The sequence below is a fragment of the Hippoglossus stenolepis genome, chromosome 9 (assembly GCF_022539355.2).
Source record: "Hippoglossus stenolepis isolate QCI-W04-F060 chromosome 9, HSTE1.2, whole genome shotgun sequence".
In the NCBI taxonomy this organism is placed as follows: Eukaryota; Metazoa; Chordata; class Actinopteri; order Pleuronectiformes; family Pleuronectidae; genus Hippoglossus; species Hippoglossus stenolepis.
In genome coordinates, this window is record NC_061491.1 from 22260588 (window position 1) to 22280152 (window position 19565).

General features: G+C 45.0%; 1 protein-coding gene across 6 annotated transcripts in view; it reads left to right on the forward strand.

Annotated features, from left to right (window-relative positions):
* The window catches only part of LOC118114655 (rho guanine nucleotide exchange factor 28-like), a 33546-nt gene that overhangs the window by 3626 nt on the left and 10355 nt on the right, over window positions 1–19565 (forward strand). For 2 of the 6 annotated variants that reach the window (XM_047341118.1, XM_047341119.1), the window contains exons 4-15: window positions 968–1151; window positions 1623–1824; window positions 2074–2149; window positions 2907–2953; window positions 4198–4270; window positions 13010–13131; window positions 13329–13711; window positions 14450–14627; window positions 15439–15550; window positions 16785–16827; window positions 18259–18348; window positions 18959–19082. In XM_047341118.1, coding sequence (XP_047197074.1) covers window positions 968–1151; window positions 1623–1824; window positions 2074–2149; window positions 2907–2953; window positions 4198–4270; window positions 13010–13131; window positions 13329–13711; window positions 14450–14627; window positions 15439–15550; window positions 16785–16827; window positions 18259–18348; window positions 18959–19082 — 1634 coding nt within the window. Of the gene's footprint in view, window positions 1–967; window positions 1152–1622; window positions 1825–2073; window positions 2150–2906; window positions 2954–4004; window positions 4271–7618; window positions 7870–13009; window positions 13132–13328; window positions 13712–14449; window positions 14628–15438; window positions 15551–16784; window positions 16828–18258; window positions 18349–18958; window positions 19083–19565 lie in introns of those variants that run through there. The other 4 variants (XM_047341120.1, XM_047341122.1, XM_047341121.1 and 1 more) reach the window with 4 other exon arrangements.

Below are 19565 nucleotides of genomic sequence, written 5' to 3' on the forward strand. Positions count from 1 at the left end.
TTGATTCTGGTATTTTGTCCAGCCCCATTTAGTTTATCTTCCCCACAGGCTGAAATGTACTAGACCCTTCTATATATGTTTATGCCTCCACACAGCCATGGCTGGAGGGATTATGTGGCCAGGCGGTCCGTCCATCTGTCCCACGCTCGTCAATCTAGCATCTCAGTAATGCCCTGAGAGAATTTCTTCAGATTGGGTTCGATTAGTTTGTTGGTCAAAGGTCAAAGTTACAGTTACTGCACAAAACTCGTTTTAGTCCGTAACGCGAGAATTCATCCATTAATGATGTCACACAAATGTCTGCTAGGATCAAATGGTGAAATTATGACATTTTATATCCAAAAGGTCAAAGGTTGCCTTCATTGTGAATCATAATGTTCCACAAATACACGTTTCTGCCCATTATCAACCCAAAGTCAGGAACAGAAGGGAGATTATAACCATATTTCCTGCAAATCTTTTAAATAATAATACGTTCACTCAAAAGAAATTACAGATATTGAAATATTCTAAGATTTAGTGAATTTACGTTGCATTTTAACGAGAATACAACAGTACATTTTCAAGCTGACCAGTTCCCTGCCTGCGGCTGACTTGATGCAGGCCAGTTACCTGGATACAGATCCTGTAGGACTGCGTCGGCAGCGAGACACAGAAATAAGAAGCTGTCGCCACTTTATTGAAAAGCTTTTACTTACTATCTCTAAAAGTGGGTCAGTGGAGCAGAGGGATCCAGCGCTGCGCAAGAGAAGAAATCAATCATTGACATTTGGGTTAATTATCATGAGGAGGTGGTCATAAGAGCTGGGGTTGGCCCCCCCATGACCCTCTGAAGGATAAGTGGGATGGGTAATGAATGGATGAATGGAAAGTGGTTATTACTATGAGATTCTTGGTGTGTTCTTTTCCCTCTGTTGTTCCTCCGCTCACTTATTTTTTGTAATCATATGTCTCCCCTCATTCCCAGAGCACAGTCCCAGGGAGTCTCCCCTCCACCTGGCCGTACGCTGGGGTCTCTGCAGGCTTGCGGAGCTGTTGCTCTGCCAGCCGGGGGGTTTGATGGCTGTCAGTCTGCCAAACGAAGAGGGAGTCACGCCGCTGCAGCTGGCACAGACGGCGGGCAACCTCGACCTCCTGGAGCTGCTCACACAGTACGGTGCTCAGCTCCTACACGGCACTTGAGGGAGAGACACTGACAGACCAGTCACTGCTCTGCTGTAACGTCATGCGTTCAGTGCAGAGCTTTCTCAAACAGCAGCGAGGGAACGCAACCCAGTTTTGCCACGTTAGCTCGTACCCCAGACAACTTGCATTCTTCAGATTTTTCGGCGACTGTAAATATTGCAGTCCGTTTTATGAACACATAAAATGCCAAACACCTGCTAGTATTACCTGTCACACTCAGGAATAGTTTTGGTTTGTCAGTCGGCCTCCAGCTGGATTCATAAATCTTAAGCACAGCTGTACTCGTCCTGAAAAAACAGACAGCCCTCATCCTCACTGAGTGACAGTAACTTTAAGAAATGCACATAGCTGTTCTACTCATGATTCTACTGATAAAAACACCTCACTCTGAGATTATTTATGTTTGTGATGAAACTAATCCAGCTGTTGTGCCGCAGCCCACCCAACCCCCTGGCCACGCCGCCCGCAGGTCTGTCCCAGGTGTGGGCAGACCGCTCCCGCTTGCTGCGGTTCTGCCACGACACTGGGAACCTGACTCTGACCGTCCGACAGAACCTGAGGTGGAGCACAGAGGAGAGTCGCCACGCTGACATCCTGCTGCTCAGAGAGCGGCTCAGAGACCAGGACTTCCTCAGGGAGGTGAGCGTGTTGATCAGTGTTACCCGATGATTGAAAAGAGCCGTTTACATGAGTCTCTGAAACAGAATAGCATTATTGAATATGACCAAGCACTGGAATAAACCTCGAGGAACCTTGTGAAAGACAAGAGTGTTAAAATATAGCCAGATAGTAATTGTATCATTAAGTTATTCAATATCAGTCTTTCTATCTTGATATTCTTTAGTTTACTTTATCAACCTTTTTAAAATAACACCTGTCCTCCCTCAGATAAAAGCTCTAAGGAGGGAACGGGTGGAGACCATCTTAGGGAAGGAAGAACTGGTGGATGATCCTTCAGAGAACGGTATCATACTCTCCCTAATCTGCCTGCTTTGTGGGATTTAAAACTAAGCCGCTCAGTTTTAACTCTTCTCTTTCATGTGGCAATGATCTGCAAGTTTCTGTTCTGGTGTTTTATGAGGCCAGAGACTGTCAGGCTGCAGGACTGACAGACTTTGACTGCCCCCCTCTGGGGTATTAGGAGCACTGCAAGGCTTTGAAAAGGAAAAGAGAAGAGAAGAGAGAACGAACCACCAAGCAGCATTAATAATAATAATGATAAAAAAGAATAAAAAGGATTTTTGATTAACCTTGCTTTATATCCTCACAAAATTAATCAATAATAATGATGATGACAACCTTTTAAACAAATAATTATGATTAATCAAAAAAAATCATAAATGAATAATTGAATGTCTTTAAAGGCATCACACTGAGTTACTGAAACATCAGTCAGATAAAATATTTTTTTATGGGCTGCTACCACCCACCTACATTTCCTTTGCCTTTATGTTTTTACGTTACCCCAGGCTGCCCAAGCTCTAATTTCCATGTGTCGCTGTTTATGTGTTCATACACTGGGATCCACTTGGTGGCTTAATTAAAAGAAATGAGATCAAGGCCACACAGTAAAGATACCCCCCCCCCATGGTTATGAGAAGAAGACAAAAGTGAGATTAAAAATAGAAGTGTTAAAAAGTGACAAACACCTGTACTCACTGGAGACTCTGTTGAAGTTTTAACGGCTGCTGTATAACTGAATGTGTCTTTTCTGCTTTCAGCGCTGTATCCAGATCTCAACCAAGGAAACTTTGCTGTTGAAGAAAATGTGCGTAGCCTTGTTAGAAGTGTATTAACTTTTAATATATGCATGTGGTACAGATATGTGGGGACTGTGTTTAATCACAAACATGACCAGTAAAGTCATTGGGAAAGAATCAAAACAAGTAGGATGTTTATACAAAACCCAGCTGAAACAAAAATCCCACAGGATTGTGTCTAATCCTGATCATCCCCTGTGTGAAGAGATAATAAAACTGTCCTCAGGAAGACGCTGTAGGGCCGTCACAGCAACCAAGCACATTCACAACTCAAGCACATACCTCCACCAAGGCCAAACAGGGTCATTAAATCCAATCACGCTTCAACAAATTGCTCACAATCATAGATCAGATCAGTCCCCTAAATATGTCCGATTTTTCTTCATCAAGATCCCTGAGTTGTCCCCGGAAAAAAGGCTGAAAATGTTGGAGAAAGTGAAAGAACATTTGTGGATCCACCCCCCTCATCCAGATTTGTAGGTTGGAGATCCATGCAGTTGTTTCTGTGTTATGTTGCGTATAAACAAACAAACAAACAAGTGGACAGGCGTGAAAACACAACTTCTTGGCGGACGTAAAAAGTAACAACTAGAACCATCCCCATCATTGCTGTCTGTATTGTATGTGATTTTTAACCAACAAGACAAATTTCCACATCTGTATCTAAGATCATTATTATGAATTCACATACACAGAAAGCTACAGCTATATTTCATGGTCGTAAATTTCCATAGATTTTGTTCTTAAACAGCTTTATCTACTGACAAGAGTCAAATATGAGCATAAGCGACCTGTCCCTCCAATAATCTTGTTCATTTTTCGATTTGGCAGCAACAGGTGTTACTTAAAAACTCCTGGATATCTCATTTCAAATTTCACGTCACCACGAACACCTGCACCAGCCGGTGGTAGAGTGTGGTCTTGGGCAGAACAAGGCAGTGACCGCCCCTCAATGCTCCACATTGTTCCACTCTCATTGTTAAGGTGTTGGATTTGTCACCTTGCACACACACTCAATAGCTGACTGTGTGCACGGTCAAGTGTGTATTTCATGGTTTGAGAGGTGTGGTGCGTGCTCGTGATTCTGGTTACCCAGTAGGTCCTGTTTAATGTGACACAGATGGATAACTAATTAATTTTTCTCTCGCACACCCATGCAGCGTACGTTTTTATACTTTATACCCCTCGTGTTTGAGTGTGTAGGTATCCCTGCTGCTGGGTGAAATGTTCCTTCCTCTGTCTCTTCACTCAGGACTATGAGGATTCGCTCATGTTTTGCCTGAACGAGGAGGACGGAGAGGACGACCCATCCCCATCTGATTCTGGTAAGGATTTTATTTAGCCTTTCAAACTTCCTCTTAGCAAGTTTCTCAGAAGCCTATTTTTAGATTTGGTTTTGTTGTAGATGTTGCGGTGCCGCAGCTGTAGATCATGTTTTGTGCGGACTGAAACCGATCGTTGTTGCTTTAGCTGCTGTTATATGCATAATAAGTTCTCCAAGTAGCCTCCAAATCGTCAAGCGAGTGCAACCGCAGGAAACGTTTTGTTTCCTGAGCAGAACTTGAGACTCAGCTCTGATCCTCACCTCTGAGTGTCTGCCCTCCCCATGGACCACAGGATCACATTTCAGACCCCTGGCCCATCGTGTGCCCCTCTCTCTGGACCCTTGTACCTCTGTTGCTCAATGAGGGAATGTTGTGCCTTTATTTCAGCCTCGCCGTTCTGTATAAAAGCTACAAACATAGAATGGAGAGGATTAATCCTGTTAGCAGAAGTAGTCAAAGACGGCATGTGGGGCTGGTGGGACAGGACGCAGATGCTGTCGTGTTACACGTCATGATTCTGGAACGCCGGCGTGCTATTTTAAAAACACACACAGGGGCATCAGTGTGCCGGCTTATTTTGCTCAGTGTCAATGAGCAAAGGTGGCATAACAAGGTGTCTTCTTAACAGCAACACAGAGGGACGTGTGTGTGTGTGTGTGTGTGTGAACAGAAGAGTCCTGTGGGTCGTCCCGAGTCGTTCTCTTCCTGTCTGCAGCCACAGAGGTGAATCCTACCTCGGTGTCTGAAGGTGGCTTCACTCTCATCTGCCTCGGCATGGGACGGACCTGAGAAGGGGGACATCCTGTGGGTTAATAATTGGCTTGTGTTGCTGATGCCTCAGTGTGAGAATGCTGTGGTTACAAGCTGAGGCTTCAGGCTCTATAACACTTGGCGCTGGACATCTGCAATCCTAACTTCCTGTGGCTTCTGTTGTTTTCCATGCTATATTGCCATTTTGTTCTCTGTCCGTGCGTGTGTGTGTGCGTGTGTGTGTGCGTGTGTGTGTGTGTGCATGTGCGTGTGTGTTTTGGCTGGTGGAGGATTTTCGCATTTTCTGTGAAGTCATTGAGGACTGCCTGCCAGTGACCTCGTTCAATCCCCTCAAAGGCCTTTTGTGGCTCAGACGAATAACATTAGTGACTTAAATACTGTTTCCTTCAAGTTTCTTCACGTCGAATGAATTGATATAAAACTGAATGGGGAAAAAAAACCCCAGCTCTGACTACATTTGCCGTCCTTCCGGGATTACAGAGTTTATTTCACCCTTTCCTTGTTGCTGTCGAGCATCGAGTGACCTGCGGGTATTTGTTTTTCTAACAGGGAAGTGAGGCACATATTGGGATTCCAGTCTGTTTTTATCACAGGCGATGTGGCTGTTTTTTTGGCGCTAATGCGTCATCAAATACACAGACAGAACTTCTATAGCCAGAGCTTCAGCAGGGGATGCAGAATTTTGAAGGTAGCTGTTATGTCCCCCCCCCCCCGTCCACTTGATGTCAGCTCTTTTCTCCTCCCAATTCAAATAACTGTGACTTCATTGGCATGACTGTAATTTAATACAGTATTGCAACAAGGTTTATAGTTCAAGTATACTAATTATTAGTTTTGTAAGAGAACAGGTGGTCATTCTTTTCCCCTTTCCACCAGTCCTCCACCTTCTCCTTTTCCCCCCCACCTCTGCCCTCCTAATGCCCCCAATATTCAAATACCCCACCCAAAGCACACACTTGCACCCAAATACCTACTTAGAGTCACACACACACACACCCATGCAACAGTGCTCCCTGGCCCATCCTCCCAGGTCAGCATTTTAATGTGAGTTTAGTGAACAAACAGCAAAGACCACTTCATCCTGAGCAGCTCTGCTCCCCACAGCTGAAGAAAGGAAGAGGGTTGTTGTTGTGTGTGTGTGTGTGTGCGTGTGTGTGCGTGTGTGTGTGCACTTGTGTGTTTGAGAGGGAGCATGCAGTGGGGAAGAGCGCTCTGAAGGGGGCAAGGGGTATGGGGAAGTGAGAAAAGGGGGTGTTTGTGGATGAATGGGGGTTGCCAGGGCTTTGCTGAATGCAGTCTTCCAGCAGCTCGATCAAATCCCCAGGGAGAGGAGAGTGGAGAAGTGTGCGAATATAGTGTGTGTGTGTGTGTGTGTGTGTGTAACGGGGGGGAATAAGAAAGAGTGCAAGTGAAAGGTTTTATGATACTGATAGTTTGGCTCGGTGGCAGCAGACGATGAGCGCAGCACCAGGAACGCTAACAAGAGTCTCAGACCCCAGCAGAGGGATCTAATTGGAGAACGGAAAAAGGAGTAAACCTCAGACAGACCCCACAAAGGCAGCATTAATGTTCACTAGTACAATGCCAACACACAGACACACACATGCACACACTTTCTATAGTAGCAGTGCCCCTCTTGTTCAACCATCCGTGTGTATTCTGCCTACAAAACTCTTCTCTTCCCCCTCTTCTGTCTTTTTTTTTATCACATTCCTTCATTTACGTGCATTTATAAACCCACGTTTGGCCTCTTCCCACGGAGCCTTTGTCTGATGTGTCTCTTAAACCCCCTTCACCATCCCATTCTCTCGCTTTTAACCACCTCGGCCCAAACTTACATGTGTTCTCGCCTGTTGGGGCACTGTACTCCTGCAAGTTGGCAAAGGGAGGAAAATGGAAGAAGAAAACAGCGGCACGGCTCTCGCTGGTGTCTCCATGGTGAGGCTGCTGACCTGCTGACACCCCTACCCCACACACATAGACACACACAAGCCCCTTTCCCCTCGGCTCGGCTTTGACATGCTAAGATATATAGAGAGAGAATGGAGTGATCGAGCACAACTCTCTTCAGACGTGGCATCAGGCGTGTTCACAGTGAACGGTTTGTACCTTGGAGTGTGTGCAGCTCTGCAGCTCTGTGAGACAATCATGAACCCACAGGGTTAATGATTTCTCCTGTGTCTGAGACTCACCTCCACTGAGCTGTCTGCCCCCATGTTTGTCTTCCCTGTAGGTTCTGAAGTCACTCCTCTATTTGACTTTGTCTCCCTCGGTTTCTCTCCCTCCTTCACTCACTCTTTCCGGCCGTCAACACCGTCCTCCCCCTGCTCCCGTCTTCACCGCTCTCCCTCTAGTGCTGTGTGAGGCTGGGGATAGAGAGAGACTTACAGATTTGAGTCAGTCAGGGGGACCCGAGGAAAAAGGGGATAGAGCAGAAAAGAGAAGGAGCAGAGGGGAGCAGGCAGAGTTCGGTCCCGGCTCTGTTGGGCAGTTGTTTCAGAGTTGTGAAGGGGGAAGGGTAGGAGTTTAGGGGGAGGGGTAGTAGGGGGAGACAGAGGGGAACATGCTGGCTCACTCCTGAAGTGTCAGTGTCTACAGCAGGGCTCTGGAGAAAGGAGAGTGAGTGCTGCAGCTATACACTCTGCAGTCTGTTCTGCCACTGGGGGAAATGGATGATGTAAACTGAGGCGCTGTTGATTCATTGAGCCGTTCGGAGGAAGACTCTCTTTAAAGGCAGCAGATCATGGATTCCGACTCTGACTCTCCGTTCAACTACTCGTGGCCTTCGTTTCCCAAGATGAGGATGCGCAGGAAGACGGGAAAGAAAGGTAACGGAGGAGTAATGTGGAAATCTGTCTTGTCCTCCTCTCACTCTGACAGGTTATGCACTTCACAGACGGAAACATCTGTCCGGCACATTGATTTCTGAGGTATCAGACTTTACATGTGGATTCATGTCAGAGAGGAAGCTGCTGGCTGTAAACACCTCCAGCATAGATCAGCCTCACAGCTACATCATGTCACAGATGGCGACTGGAAAACTTTAGTGCAAACTGCCCTCTTGGCAGCCACGTTTCACCGTTCACTGTGGAACAATAAAGTTAAAATTAGACTGTTCCCATTGCAGATTCTTTAGTCATAACTTCCACTGCATCACCGAGTCCCCGGGAGTGAGATAGCTGCGTGTTTGCCGGTGATGTAACCTGATATCTGACAGTATGTTGGGGAATGTCAGATGTCCACTCGAGGCTGATGGAGTGGTTCGGAGCTTTTCTCAGGCCACACTGTTGTTTGCATGAATGAACCCTGATGGGGAGCTTTACCCTCGTGTGACTGCTGGTGTCCATGAAGTGCAGAAAAGGAGGCTTAATATGTCCTTTCATGTGGCGTCTACGGGCTCATGCACCTGCACTTGATAATCATAGTTTTTGTGTAGGTGTCACTGAAGTGTCACCGGAGCTGAAGTTGAGTGTGTATCAGCGTTTAATGTCGATTCATCAAAGATAGAAGGTGAATTAAGTTAATCCTGTGGCTCTAACTTAATAAACAAGTTTTGTTATTATCATTATTCATGATGGAGCCAAAGTGAATGCATAAAATTGTATAAAATTAAACCAATATGGTTACACAGTTCCCTGCCTGTGTGAAAATGGCTGTGTGTTGATAGAGGGAGCGAGAGAGAGAGAGAGAGAGAGAGAGAGAGACACAGAGATCAAGTTACTGCCATGTCTGTGTCATGGCTCAACTCCAGTGGTCTTTTCCTCATCTTTCACTACAAACCTCTGCAAGATTATCCACGTTATTGCTTCTTAATTGTGACTGACGTCGGCAAAGTTCTATCCACACCGTTCAGCTGAGGAGCAGAGCCAGCAGCACAGTTTAAACCCTTTTAAACCATGCATTCAAGGGAAGTAGAACTTTTTTTTTTTAAGGAATCAGAAATCAGAAAACAGCCCTGGTGTAACAGTGCACCTGCAAAGCTCAGTGTGATTTCAGGTGCTGCGGTGCCACAAGCTTATTTCTTCACTCTGACAACCGTTCTCTCCAGTTTACCTCTTCCTGGATCTCCAGGGCCGGGTGACACGCTGAAATGTAAACACTGTGTGGGAGCACAAAATGTGATGCTTGGAGCGGGATGTCCGACCGCAGGTGTCATAACTCAGAGTGGGTTTGTAGATTTTGGGAGACAATTGTTATAATGATTTAAACGGCCTTCCCAGAACTCTAAAGCCAAATAATTACCCCTCTCATTTTTATAAGGTAATAACACCCTCTGTTTATTATTATTATTTTCTCTCCTTTTTTAGACTGGGCTTATTATTTCTCTCTGCTCCTAATTTCTCCCAGCTCTCTCCAAAGTGACAGTTGTTTAGTGCCGTGCATAAAACCAGAGTTACCTCATAAAAGAAAAGGGGGCAGCACGGACGAATGATCCTCTTGTAATCACAATAAACAGGCCAGGGTGCTTACACGAACTGATAACTCTGTGTTTATGTTGAACTTTTAGTTTTTGCCGTGCAGCTTCTAAATTAGAGTGAAGCTTGAGAAAGAAGCCTTGTGACAGCCCCCTTCCATCCTGCCTTCCTCAGTCTCTCTCTCCCAGGGGTGTGCATGGGTTGAAGGGTCACTCTCTGTGTTTAACTGCCCTGTGCTGGAAACCTGGCAGTGACTGCTGTCTTTGTCTGGTTCTCTGTAAAGCTCCGGCTCTCATGCGTTTCCCACTGCTGCCGCCGCTGCTGCAGGCCCTGCTACTGTATAGGGTTCTCTCTCACTCAGGGACATGCTCTGAATATCACATCACTCCAAATATACTTTCTGTGTGCAAACCCCCCCCTCGACACAAACAGCCCCACACACGGCTCAGCATTCTTTGAAACTCCCTTTGAAATGACAACCTGCAGATGGAGTTCTCTTGTCTCGGCGTCTCCGGCAGAAAGATTGATTTTGTGCGGCTTTAACTTATTAGTAATACGAACTCCCTGCGTCTCTGTTATTCCCCCCCAGTTAACTAATGTTAAACACAGATCGCAGCGGCTGACAGTAATGTTCACTGAGGTGGTGTTTATGGGTCAGAGGTGTGTGAACGATCGGGCCCGTGGCAGCCAGCTGTGGCTTTGGATCTGGCCCAGAACTTGAACTATCAGGCCTGTCTGTCAAGTCCCTGAAGTGGGTTTATATGAAACACTATCTGCTTTCAAACAGCTCTTTGTGCCTCACCCAGGATCTGACCCCAGGTCTCTGGATTTGACGTTAGACTAAAGGCAATCCTGCGATCCATAGAGGAGAAGGTCTGACAGGACTTTGCTCAGGTGTTGTCGATCTGGATTCAGGTTTATGCACAGGGTTTTTATTTTTGCAGAAAAACAGATGTAACTTCTATATTTTAACCATTTTCTGCTCATTTCACGCTTTAGTAACTCTCAGTACATGTAGGTTGTGGGAGATGTGCATTATGCAGATACTGCAGATGTTTAGAGGCAGAGCTGTGTGTCCTGCAGTGGTTGAACCTGAGTCTGCTCCTCTCCATGTGATGGGGATGGAACAGGGATCATCTGCTGTCCTCATCAATGTCTGCTCGACTCCCTGTTGCCTCTCAGATTTATTGGATTCACCGCCTACAGGAAGCACAGCCAATTGTTGGTCTGATTTATTCTCTGTTACAGATGCTGGACTCCTCTTATTCTGCGGTGCCTGCAGTTTAGGAACTTTGGATTTGTTTTGAGAGAAGACGGTCGAGTCCTGTTTTAATAGCTGCTTAAAGGGTTTAGGTGGAAAAGTCAAATGCATGTTTTTGGCATCGCTGGCATCATTGCAGCCATTTACCCTGGTAAGGTGAGACTGTCATTAGGAATATAACAATATAACTGGGCTGCTGAGGGTTCACCGTTACTACCGGTCACCGATGTGGTTTAAATGTCTTTTTTTACAGTGAATACTCAGCAGAATGTGACGTTGAAATACTGCACCTCACATGCACAATACAGTCATAACCCATGAGCAGCAGAATTCAACCACAACCTGCTTCTGTGAGTGTCATTAGAAGCTTCACTGGAAACTGAGGGCAGATTTATTTTAATGTGGTGATGTCATTTTCTTAGTCCTGGTAGTTACTGGCCAGGTATGATTAGAAAAACTTGTGTTGTTTTCTAGACTTTATTGTATCTTTCTAAATAGATTTTAGTGCCGATGTTCAGTAATTATTCATCAAAAATGAATCTTTGTTATGATTAAGACAGACATTGTTGATAGATTAGTAAATAAAGGGATTCATATTGGCCAATAACACTTGGTTTCTGAATTTGCTGATATGCAGCAATATGAAAACATTTTTAATAAACAATGCAGTAAATATGTGCACTTGTCTCTACATTATTCATGACAATGTTTATTTTCTATATTTGGCTGTATTTGTGTTTTCTCTTTTACTTTATAAAGTATATTATAATTTATAAATTGCACATCTTTGTCATAAGGGTTTCACCAAATTCCTTAATAGTATTTATCAGCCAATATATTATCGGAAATGTTTTACACTCTAGTATTGGTATCAGTATCGGCCCCCAAAAATCCATACTGGTCGTGCTCAAACAGTCAAAAACTGGGGCACACAAAAGTAGACTGTCACTCAGTAGAGCACAAACCTTTATACATACATACCCTTAGGAAACCGTATATTTGGATCCATACCAGATTGCACACAATCATGAATGAAAACGTCTGATTGTTTACATCAAGACCCGTGAATTATTCATGGGAATCCGTTGAGTAGTGTTTGTGTAATCCTGCTAACCAACAAACAAAGGTAACAATGTTATGCTCTGTAAAACCCAATGGAAACTACTGCACATCTGGAACTGCACATCCGTTAGAAAACAAAGGAGTTCCAGTCTTTGCTTGACCTTAAAATCAGTTGACAAATCCCAGTCAGTAGCTGTTTTGGAGGCTTCGATCTTTGATCTTCACCAGCAGATGGAGCTGGCCCAGTTGCATTTCCATTTTTGCATTTAAACTGGTTTTGTACGTGTTGGCTTTAGTTGAGTTTCAGGGATGTTCAAGACCTTTGAAACATCATTTGACAAAGAATCAAAGCTTCAGGTCCCTTTAGTTGCTTCTCTGGAATTTTCAATCACATCACATGATCCTTATTTTCCAGTATGTACTCACTAAAGTTCATGTTCAGTTTTACTGAGTTTATTCTTCTTTTCCTTATGATTCAGCACAATTGTATTTTTGCTTATGTAACTGCCACAATTTGTTTCACTCTTTATTGTGTTAAGTTTCTCGACATTGGACAAACAAGCTTGAACAATATCTCACTGTGCTGCATAGAGGCCTCATCAAAGCCCCGTTGTCGTGAGCACTGTGGTTAATAACGTTAGGCTGCAAATACTTATTGAGAAAGTGTGTTGTGCAGAAGCTGTGTTTTGTACAGAGCGACATCCCAGAGGGGGTGTGTGTGTGTGTGTGTGTGTGTGTGTGTGTGTGTGTGTGTGTTTTGAGAGCAGGAGTGTTTTCTCCTGTTTAACAGCGAAACCAGGCTGACAGCTCACAGTGACTCCACTGTGCTGAGGGGGCTCCAGTCAATGCTACTGTGTGCTCACCGGGAGTTATTTCCACTCAGCCACTGTATCGAAGGCTGGGTGGAGGAAAAAAACATGTCTACAGATGCCCACACACAAGTCCATGCACACCCATTCACGTGTGTGTGTGTAAGGACACACACACACACACACACACACACACTCATGCAGAGAAACTTGGTCCAGAACAATGATATGCAACTGCCCAGGATGTCTATGTCACTTCCTGTGTTTGTGAGGAGTTATTCGGTGTTGCTGTGGAAACCAAATGTAATATAGAAAAATCCTCTCTCTCTCTCTCTCTCTCTCTCTCTCTCTCTCTCTCTCTCTCTCTCTCTCTCTCTCTCTCTCTCTCTCTCTCTCTGTGTGGCTCCTTTCCTCTTTGTAGAGAAAAGCCAGTCCATAAGGGAGAGCCAGGCCTCCTCTCCGACTCTGGCCGCAGCTGCCCGACTGTCGGCGATGATACACGGCAAAGACCGAGTCTACGCCAACACCATGCTGGTCGACCAGGTGAGTCAAGCTGACATTAGAACTCCTTTCTTTGCTGTTTCTAAGTAAACAATACACAGTGTATGTTACATAGTTAGGTCATCAAGTCAAAAATAGTCTTGGTTAATATGATGTAAAATGTTTTCCGTTACCGTGGCTACAAATCACTCAGTGAAGTCCGTCTTCCTTGCCGTCAATATCTGGCTCATCTGTTCCAGGTGGAAGACGCTGACATCAGATACCGCTCTCCAGGGGAGGAGGAGGTGAGCCCTGCGGCCCGTGTTGGCAGCCAGTGCTGGGAGTCCTTCTCCACGACGCCCCCTGACTCTGGGAACTGGTCCCAGAGCCGGCACACATCCTCACCCCACAATGAGCAGAGGGGAATCCAAGGCCCCAGCCTGGAGAATCACAGGGAGCCATCCCCGCGCACCTCTCCCCTCTCTCCCTCTGCTGCCTCCCCGTCTTTTCCTTCCTCCCCACTGGCTTCCGCTTTCCGTTTGTTCGAAGGAGCACAGAGGCGTCACAGACAGTCGTGCCTGCCAGCGTCTCCTGCTCTGAATCGCAGGGTATGCAGCCTGACTGAGCCAAGCCGGGGCCTGAGGTAGGACACTACTGCTGCTGATCCTTGAATTAAAAATACAAACACACTCACAGGGTAAACAGTTTCATTAAAGAACTTTTAATTTGAGAATATGAAAGCTCTACACTAACTTAATCCCTTTTATTCTATTTGAAAAACCAATGCCGCTGATTAAACTTCTGCACCGATGTAGAAGCTTTGATCTCCTTGATAAGAAACATAAACATTCCTGTGCCCAACTCAGACTGAGACAACCAAACATCATCCGTCTGGAATTTCAGCAAAGTGTTTTTTTGGTGCAGCGATTGTCGTCAGTGAAGGTGCGGAAAGTGACAGGAAGCCTGGACACAATTGAGCTGTTTGTGCGTTGAAGTTGCTGAACATTCCTTCCAGTTTCCTCAGAGCTGCAGGATCTTCTGTGTCGGGACAGAAGCTGCATGATTTTAAAGCCTGATCTTTGCCTGATTGTAGCAATGATGACTGACAATGATAATGGAAATGATCTGCATTGATTTATAGGAAATGTTTATCATGGAGACAGAGGCAGCATATTATTTTATAGTGTACAAGACTGTAGGATTCAACTCTGCTGCCTCCTCAGCTAAACTGACCTAAATTTAAGTAAATCCTCTAGTTTCAGTTTTGTTGTTGGCAGAAATCTGAACACCATTCCTTTACCCATGTAGGCTGACGTAGCTGCAGGATCACAACCTCAGCATGTGTGTGAGTTTCCCTCTTTCTGTGTGTATGTATGAATAGTCCCAGTCTTGAGTGCGACAGTGGGGAAGAGGACATACTGGGACATTCCTACCCCTGCTCATCTTTAAAGAAGCAGTCCTTCCTGCGATCCAGCTCCGGAGAGGAGAGGGACTCTTTCGACACATCGCCAGACTTTAACCACCACACGCACTCCAACAGCACACAGACGTCCACCAAGGTACACCCTCATCAAGACAGGAGACAGAATGCGTCAGTACACCCCTCCTCCTCTAGACAGGAGATACAAAAGTTTCTTTGATTGTACTAATTAATGCAGACCTTTGTGAACTCATTGAATTACTAGTGACAGAGTAAACAAGTCTGTTGACAGATCAGAGAAGCAGGTCACCTTAGGATCTTTTTCCACTGTGTCATGATGTGCTGAACAGACTCCATGTATCCTAGAATGGCTCTCATTAAAGAGCATACTGCCGCCACTAAATTTTCACACACTCATAGATATCAGTTCCCTTATTATTTCAGACATTTTTTTTTCCATCAAGAACCATGAATTATTCAATGGGGAATCAGTGAAGATGTAAAATAACAAGAAGTGATGAAAGAATTCTGGATTTGCACCAAAATTGAATCTTCTCTGACCCGTGCAGCATTCCTCTAGCAAATTTCGTGGAAACCAGTTGGGTTGTTTTTATGTAATCTTGCTCAGAAAACAAACCAGCAAACAAACGGAGAGGGGGTGAAAACATCCCCTCCTTGTCAGAGGTTCTCAAAATATTTTTACAGCAGTTTTTTACTGAAAATGCTTCACAATCAATCACAATAAAACACTAAAAACCCAGTGAAGTTTACTGCAACAGACACAACTGTCACGTGGACAAACATCAGCTGAAAGGCCCAAAACCATCAATAACATTAAAAGTCAGATTCATTTGTGAACTCTGCAGCTTTGTGCTCCTCACAGGAATCGAACCTGCGAGCTTGTTGTGCTCACTCCTGATCACCTCCTCCTGATCTCTTTTCTCACCCAGAACCCGGAGGAAGCCGAGGTTCGCCTGCGCTCCTACTCCTACTCCTCCCCCAAAGCAAAGCCGTCATGGCCGCTGCTAAACCGAGACGCAGCCATCGGCGACCTGGCAGAAGGTGAGTGAACTTTGACCCCTCGGCCCCGTGACCTTTCTGTTCCCAGGAGCCAGCTGAACGGACACATGTGCCACATGTCTGACGGGGGACGGGGGACGGGGGGCGACGGGGGGGACGGGGGGCAGACAGGTGTCATATATCAACTTGTGTAGCGTATACGTGTGTGTTTACAGTTTTGATGCAACACCACTACTGGAGTGTGAGTGTGTGAGTGTGCAGCATTAAGGCCCTGCTTTATCCCGTGTAGATGGTGCGTTCAGCAGCAGCGGTCGCTCTCTACTTCAGGCTCTATCTCTCTCTAAATCCCTCTCTCGCCTCAACCAAGTTAGTAAGTACAAGGACGCTGCCGGCTGGTCGGTCAGGTCATGTCACTGCGGCTTTTTTTCGCTCTCTCTGGGGAACCATTGGACAAACTGCTGATTATGAAGAGCTGCACAATTAAAAGACATTCTTGCTATATTTAAAAAACTGAATTAATGTAATAAACATGCTTATAGCTCATATTTATACAAGATGTAAAAACTGGAGTAACACATTTGAATCTTTTTGTTTCAAATCATTTCATTTGGCGTAAAATGATTTCACAAAGCGATGATGTTGCTCGTCGTTGTCCACATTGTGCAGCTCTGTGTATGGGGTAAGATCTAAATCTTGGTGGTGACTCACAAATGTGCAATGCATAAATCACTGTCTCCTTAAAGAACGTATCAAATATTATTTAGAGTTGCTGGATGATCAGAAGCAGACGTTCTCCAAAGCCTGATGCCAGCACTTGTTTCTTAGTAGTAAAACAATATTCCCCCAAAAAATCCTCTGTCATCTCTGCAGTGACTCACAAATAAAGGTTGGAATCCTGAGGCTTTGGAAAAATGTTCTCTGCATAACTTTCTATCTGAAGGAGGAGCTGTTTCTACTCTGAGGTTTCTTTTAGCTTCCCTTTGGGCATTTGTTTTGTTTCCCTCCTTATTTTTTTCCATGTTTACACTCATCTGGTCTTTCAAAGCAGAACTCGTTTGCTGTGTTTGTTCTTTCTCTTGAGGGGTTTTGCCGAATCCAGACTCTTTGAGGGATTCTTGTATTTTGCCTGTAACTCACTTCTGTTTCGGTGATAATGGTTTCCAACCTCCTCGGCTGATTCACTCTGTAATAATGTCTCGAACTCTGTAATGATGTCTCATTGACGTGTGTTTCTGGTTTACTCATTTGCCTTTGTCTTTGTTTCTCTACATTACAGAGCACAGAGCGTTCAGCCTGACGGAGACGCCCAGAGAGAAGAGGTAAAAGCCAGAGTTACTTTTCAGGCGACATCCACTCCATTGTGCAGGGTCGTGCTCAGATCTTCCTCCGTTTTTAGGCACCGGTGTTGACGTGTGTGTGTGTGTGTGTGTGTGTGTGTGTGTGTGTGTGTGTGTGTGTGTGTGTGTGTGTGTGTGTGTGTGTGTGTGTGTGTGTGTGTGTGTGTGTGTGTGTGTGTGTGTGTGTGTGTGTGTGTGTGTGTGTGTGTATCTATTAAACCTGTGGCCGAGGTCTGAGCGTGCAGGATGTGACGTACTTCCTGTTGCAAGGCCGGGGCCAGACTATGCTCTGATTGTAACCTCAAAATAACCCTGAGTAAACAGAAAATCTCAGGTCTCTCCTCAATGTAAAAACCTCGGAAACATCAAGCTTCTTTCCAGACCACATTAATGGTATTGGCTGCGTGTACTTACAGTATTTTAGTATTTATTTTGGATATAGACTTTAACTTGTACTTACCTAACATGTCTCCTACCATGTGGCCATTTGCTTATGTTACTTTATTCCATAACTATTCTAATCCATATTCATGTTATAATTCACCTCATAGCTCATCTCACTGCCTTCGTAAATGTATCTTGTGCTAATTTATTTGACCATGCATCGCTAACAGTGGAAACATTTGAGACGAATGTTTTAGTTAATTAGATGATCATATTAGATTATTTGATTATTATTTTGGAATAGAACATAGTGTTACTAAAATATGAAGAACCCCAGATTGTGGATTCACCTTAGCTGCTTTCAGACATGCACTGAACTCCAGAGAGTCTGTATGAGTGAAAGCCTCCAGACTTTCTGCGGACTTTCTCCAGGCAGTCCCCTAGAAACAAGTTTACAGAATGTCCAGAGGAGCCCATGCGAGAACACAGCAGGATTTACCGTGAGCGTGTTGATAACGTTTCTAATACACGGAAAAAAAGAATACAAATATCTCCCAGATGAAAAAGTGGTGCCAAACACGAAGAAGACACACAGACGAAGATGTCAAGAGAGTTTTTGGTGATAAGGATCAATGTCGATGTGGCGTAAACAAAAACACGAGATCTCCGCAGCAGAATTAATACGTTACGTCCTGACTCTGCCTGCTGCACCAGCCCTCGCCTGAGCACTCAGAGATTTCTGAGTGGAGAATCTCCTGCTGCTTTGTTCGTGTTCGAAAGGAAACCTCTGGAGAAAGTCTGGACATCCTCTGGAGTTCATGTCTGAAATCGGCTCATGTTTGTCCCTCACTCAGTCCATCCAATGTGAACAACATGTAAATCCTGTCTCCATCTAGCTTCTCATATTTATTAGGCCCAGAAACGATTTGTAGCCTCTCATCTTAGATGTCCCACGTATCATTAACACTGTGAGTCTCCTGATGAGCTGAACAACAGCGACCTGGTCTGAGGTGTGTTGTATCCATGCAGGGTTTTGGGTTTCCGTAAGCGGGCCCAGTCAGCAGAGGAGGAGAGCAGCGCATCAGTCCAACACCTCACCCTCACAGAGTTCCTCAAAGAGTATGTTTTCACCAGAGCAACCTCACGGCCATGCATGCGGGGCTTAACTCATTCTAACCCCCGTCATAAAATCATTCTCCAACTCATCCATTAACCACGCGGATTCTCTGCAGCTGTATTTGGTCATATATGACACTTCATAGCTAAATCATGTTAACACGTTTAATGTCATGCTACATTGTAGTTGTTGCATGTGTTTCTTCTTCTTTAAGATTTGTTGTTGTAGCCTATCACCTAATATGTCGAATGTACCTAGCATAAGTTGCTACAAATAGTTGACACATTATTAATTGCATCTTGCCAAGGTCATCCTATAAATAGTATCCTCTAGAGTCCATAGTGACTTCCAAGCATGCCAAGCATGTTGTTAAGAGTAATAATCTGTTGACCAGGGGGCCTGGAAGACTGTCTGGACATTCCTTCACTCCAGCATGACACCAGTGTAACCTGAACATTCAACTCTTAGTGTATTAACACCAATCAAAATATTGATATGGTAAAAGAAGCGTGTGCATGTTGGGTTTGAATCCCGTAGTCTTCCACAGGACAAAATTATGTGAGGAGTCGTGACAACTGCTGACTGACATGTTCCCCCCTTCCCCTGAAACAGGATCGAGGACGAGGAGTGGGATAAATACATAATCCCATCGAAGACCGAGTCGGAGAAGTACAAAGTCAGCCGGACCTTCAGCTTCCTGAAGAGCAGGATGTCCAGCACCCGCAACAAGACCAAGGTGAGGCGACGCAGTGGGCGCCAGTGGAAAATGTGATTTCTGTCGGCTAAGATTCCACTGGCATGTGTTAAATACATAACTGAAAAGTCCCTTTAGTTGAACCGTGGAGAAAAACAGTCTGACTCGTAGAGCAGTAAAAGGTTTTACCACCTCTCAGACCAGCCAGGTCAGAATTCCTCTGCTGGGGAGCCATTGTATGTTCACTGTGCTTTTATTTGGCGAGGGAGAAAATTCTCTCTCTCCAGGTCTTAGCAACGGGACACAGAGAAAATATCCTCTTACATAATACAAAGACCCCCCCACACACACATGCACACGCACACACACAGCGTGAGGAACCAAAACACATTCCATAGTATACTCTTATAAACACGGTACATGTGTCCGACAACGTGTTTCCATGTATGTGCAGACACACACGATGCACATGAACAGTCCAAAAACAAAAACAAACATGCACTCTTAGACTTCCTTGTAAAGTTT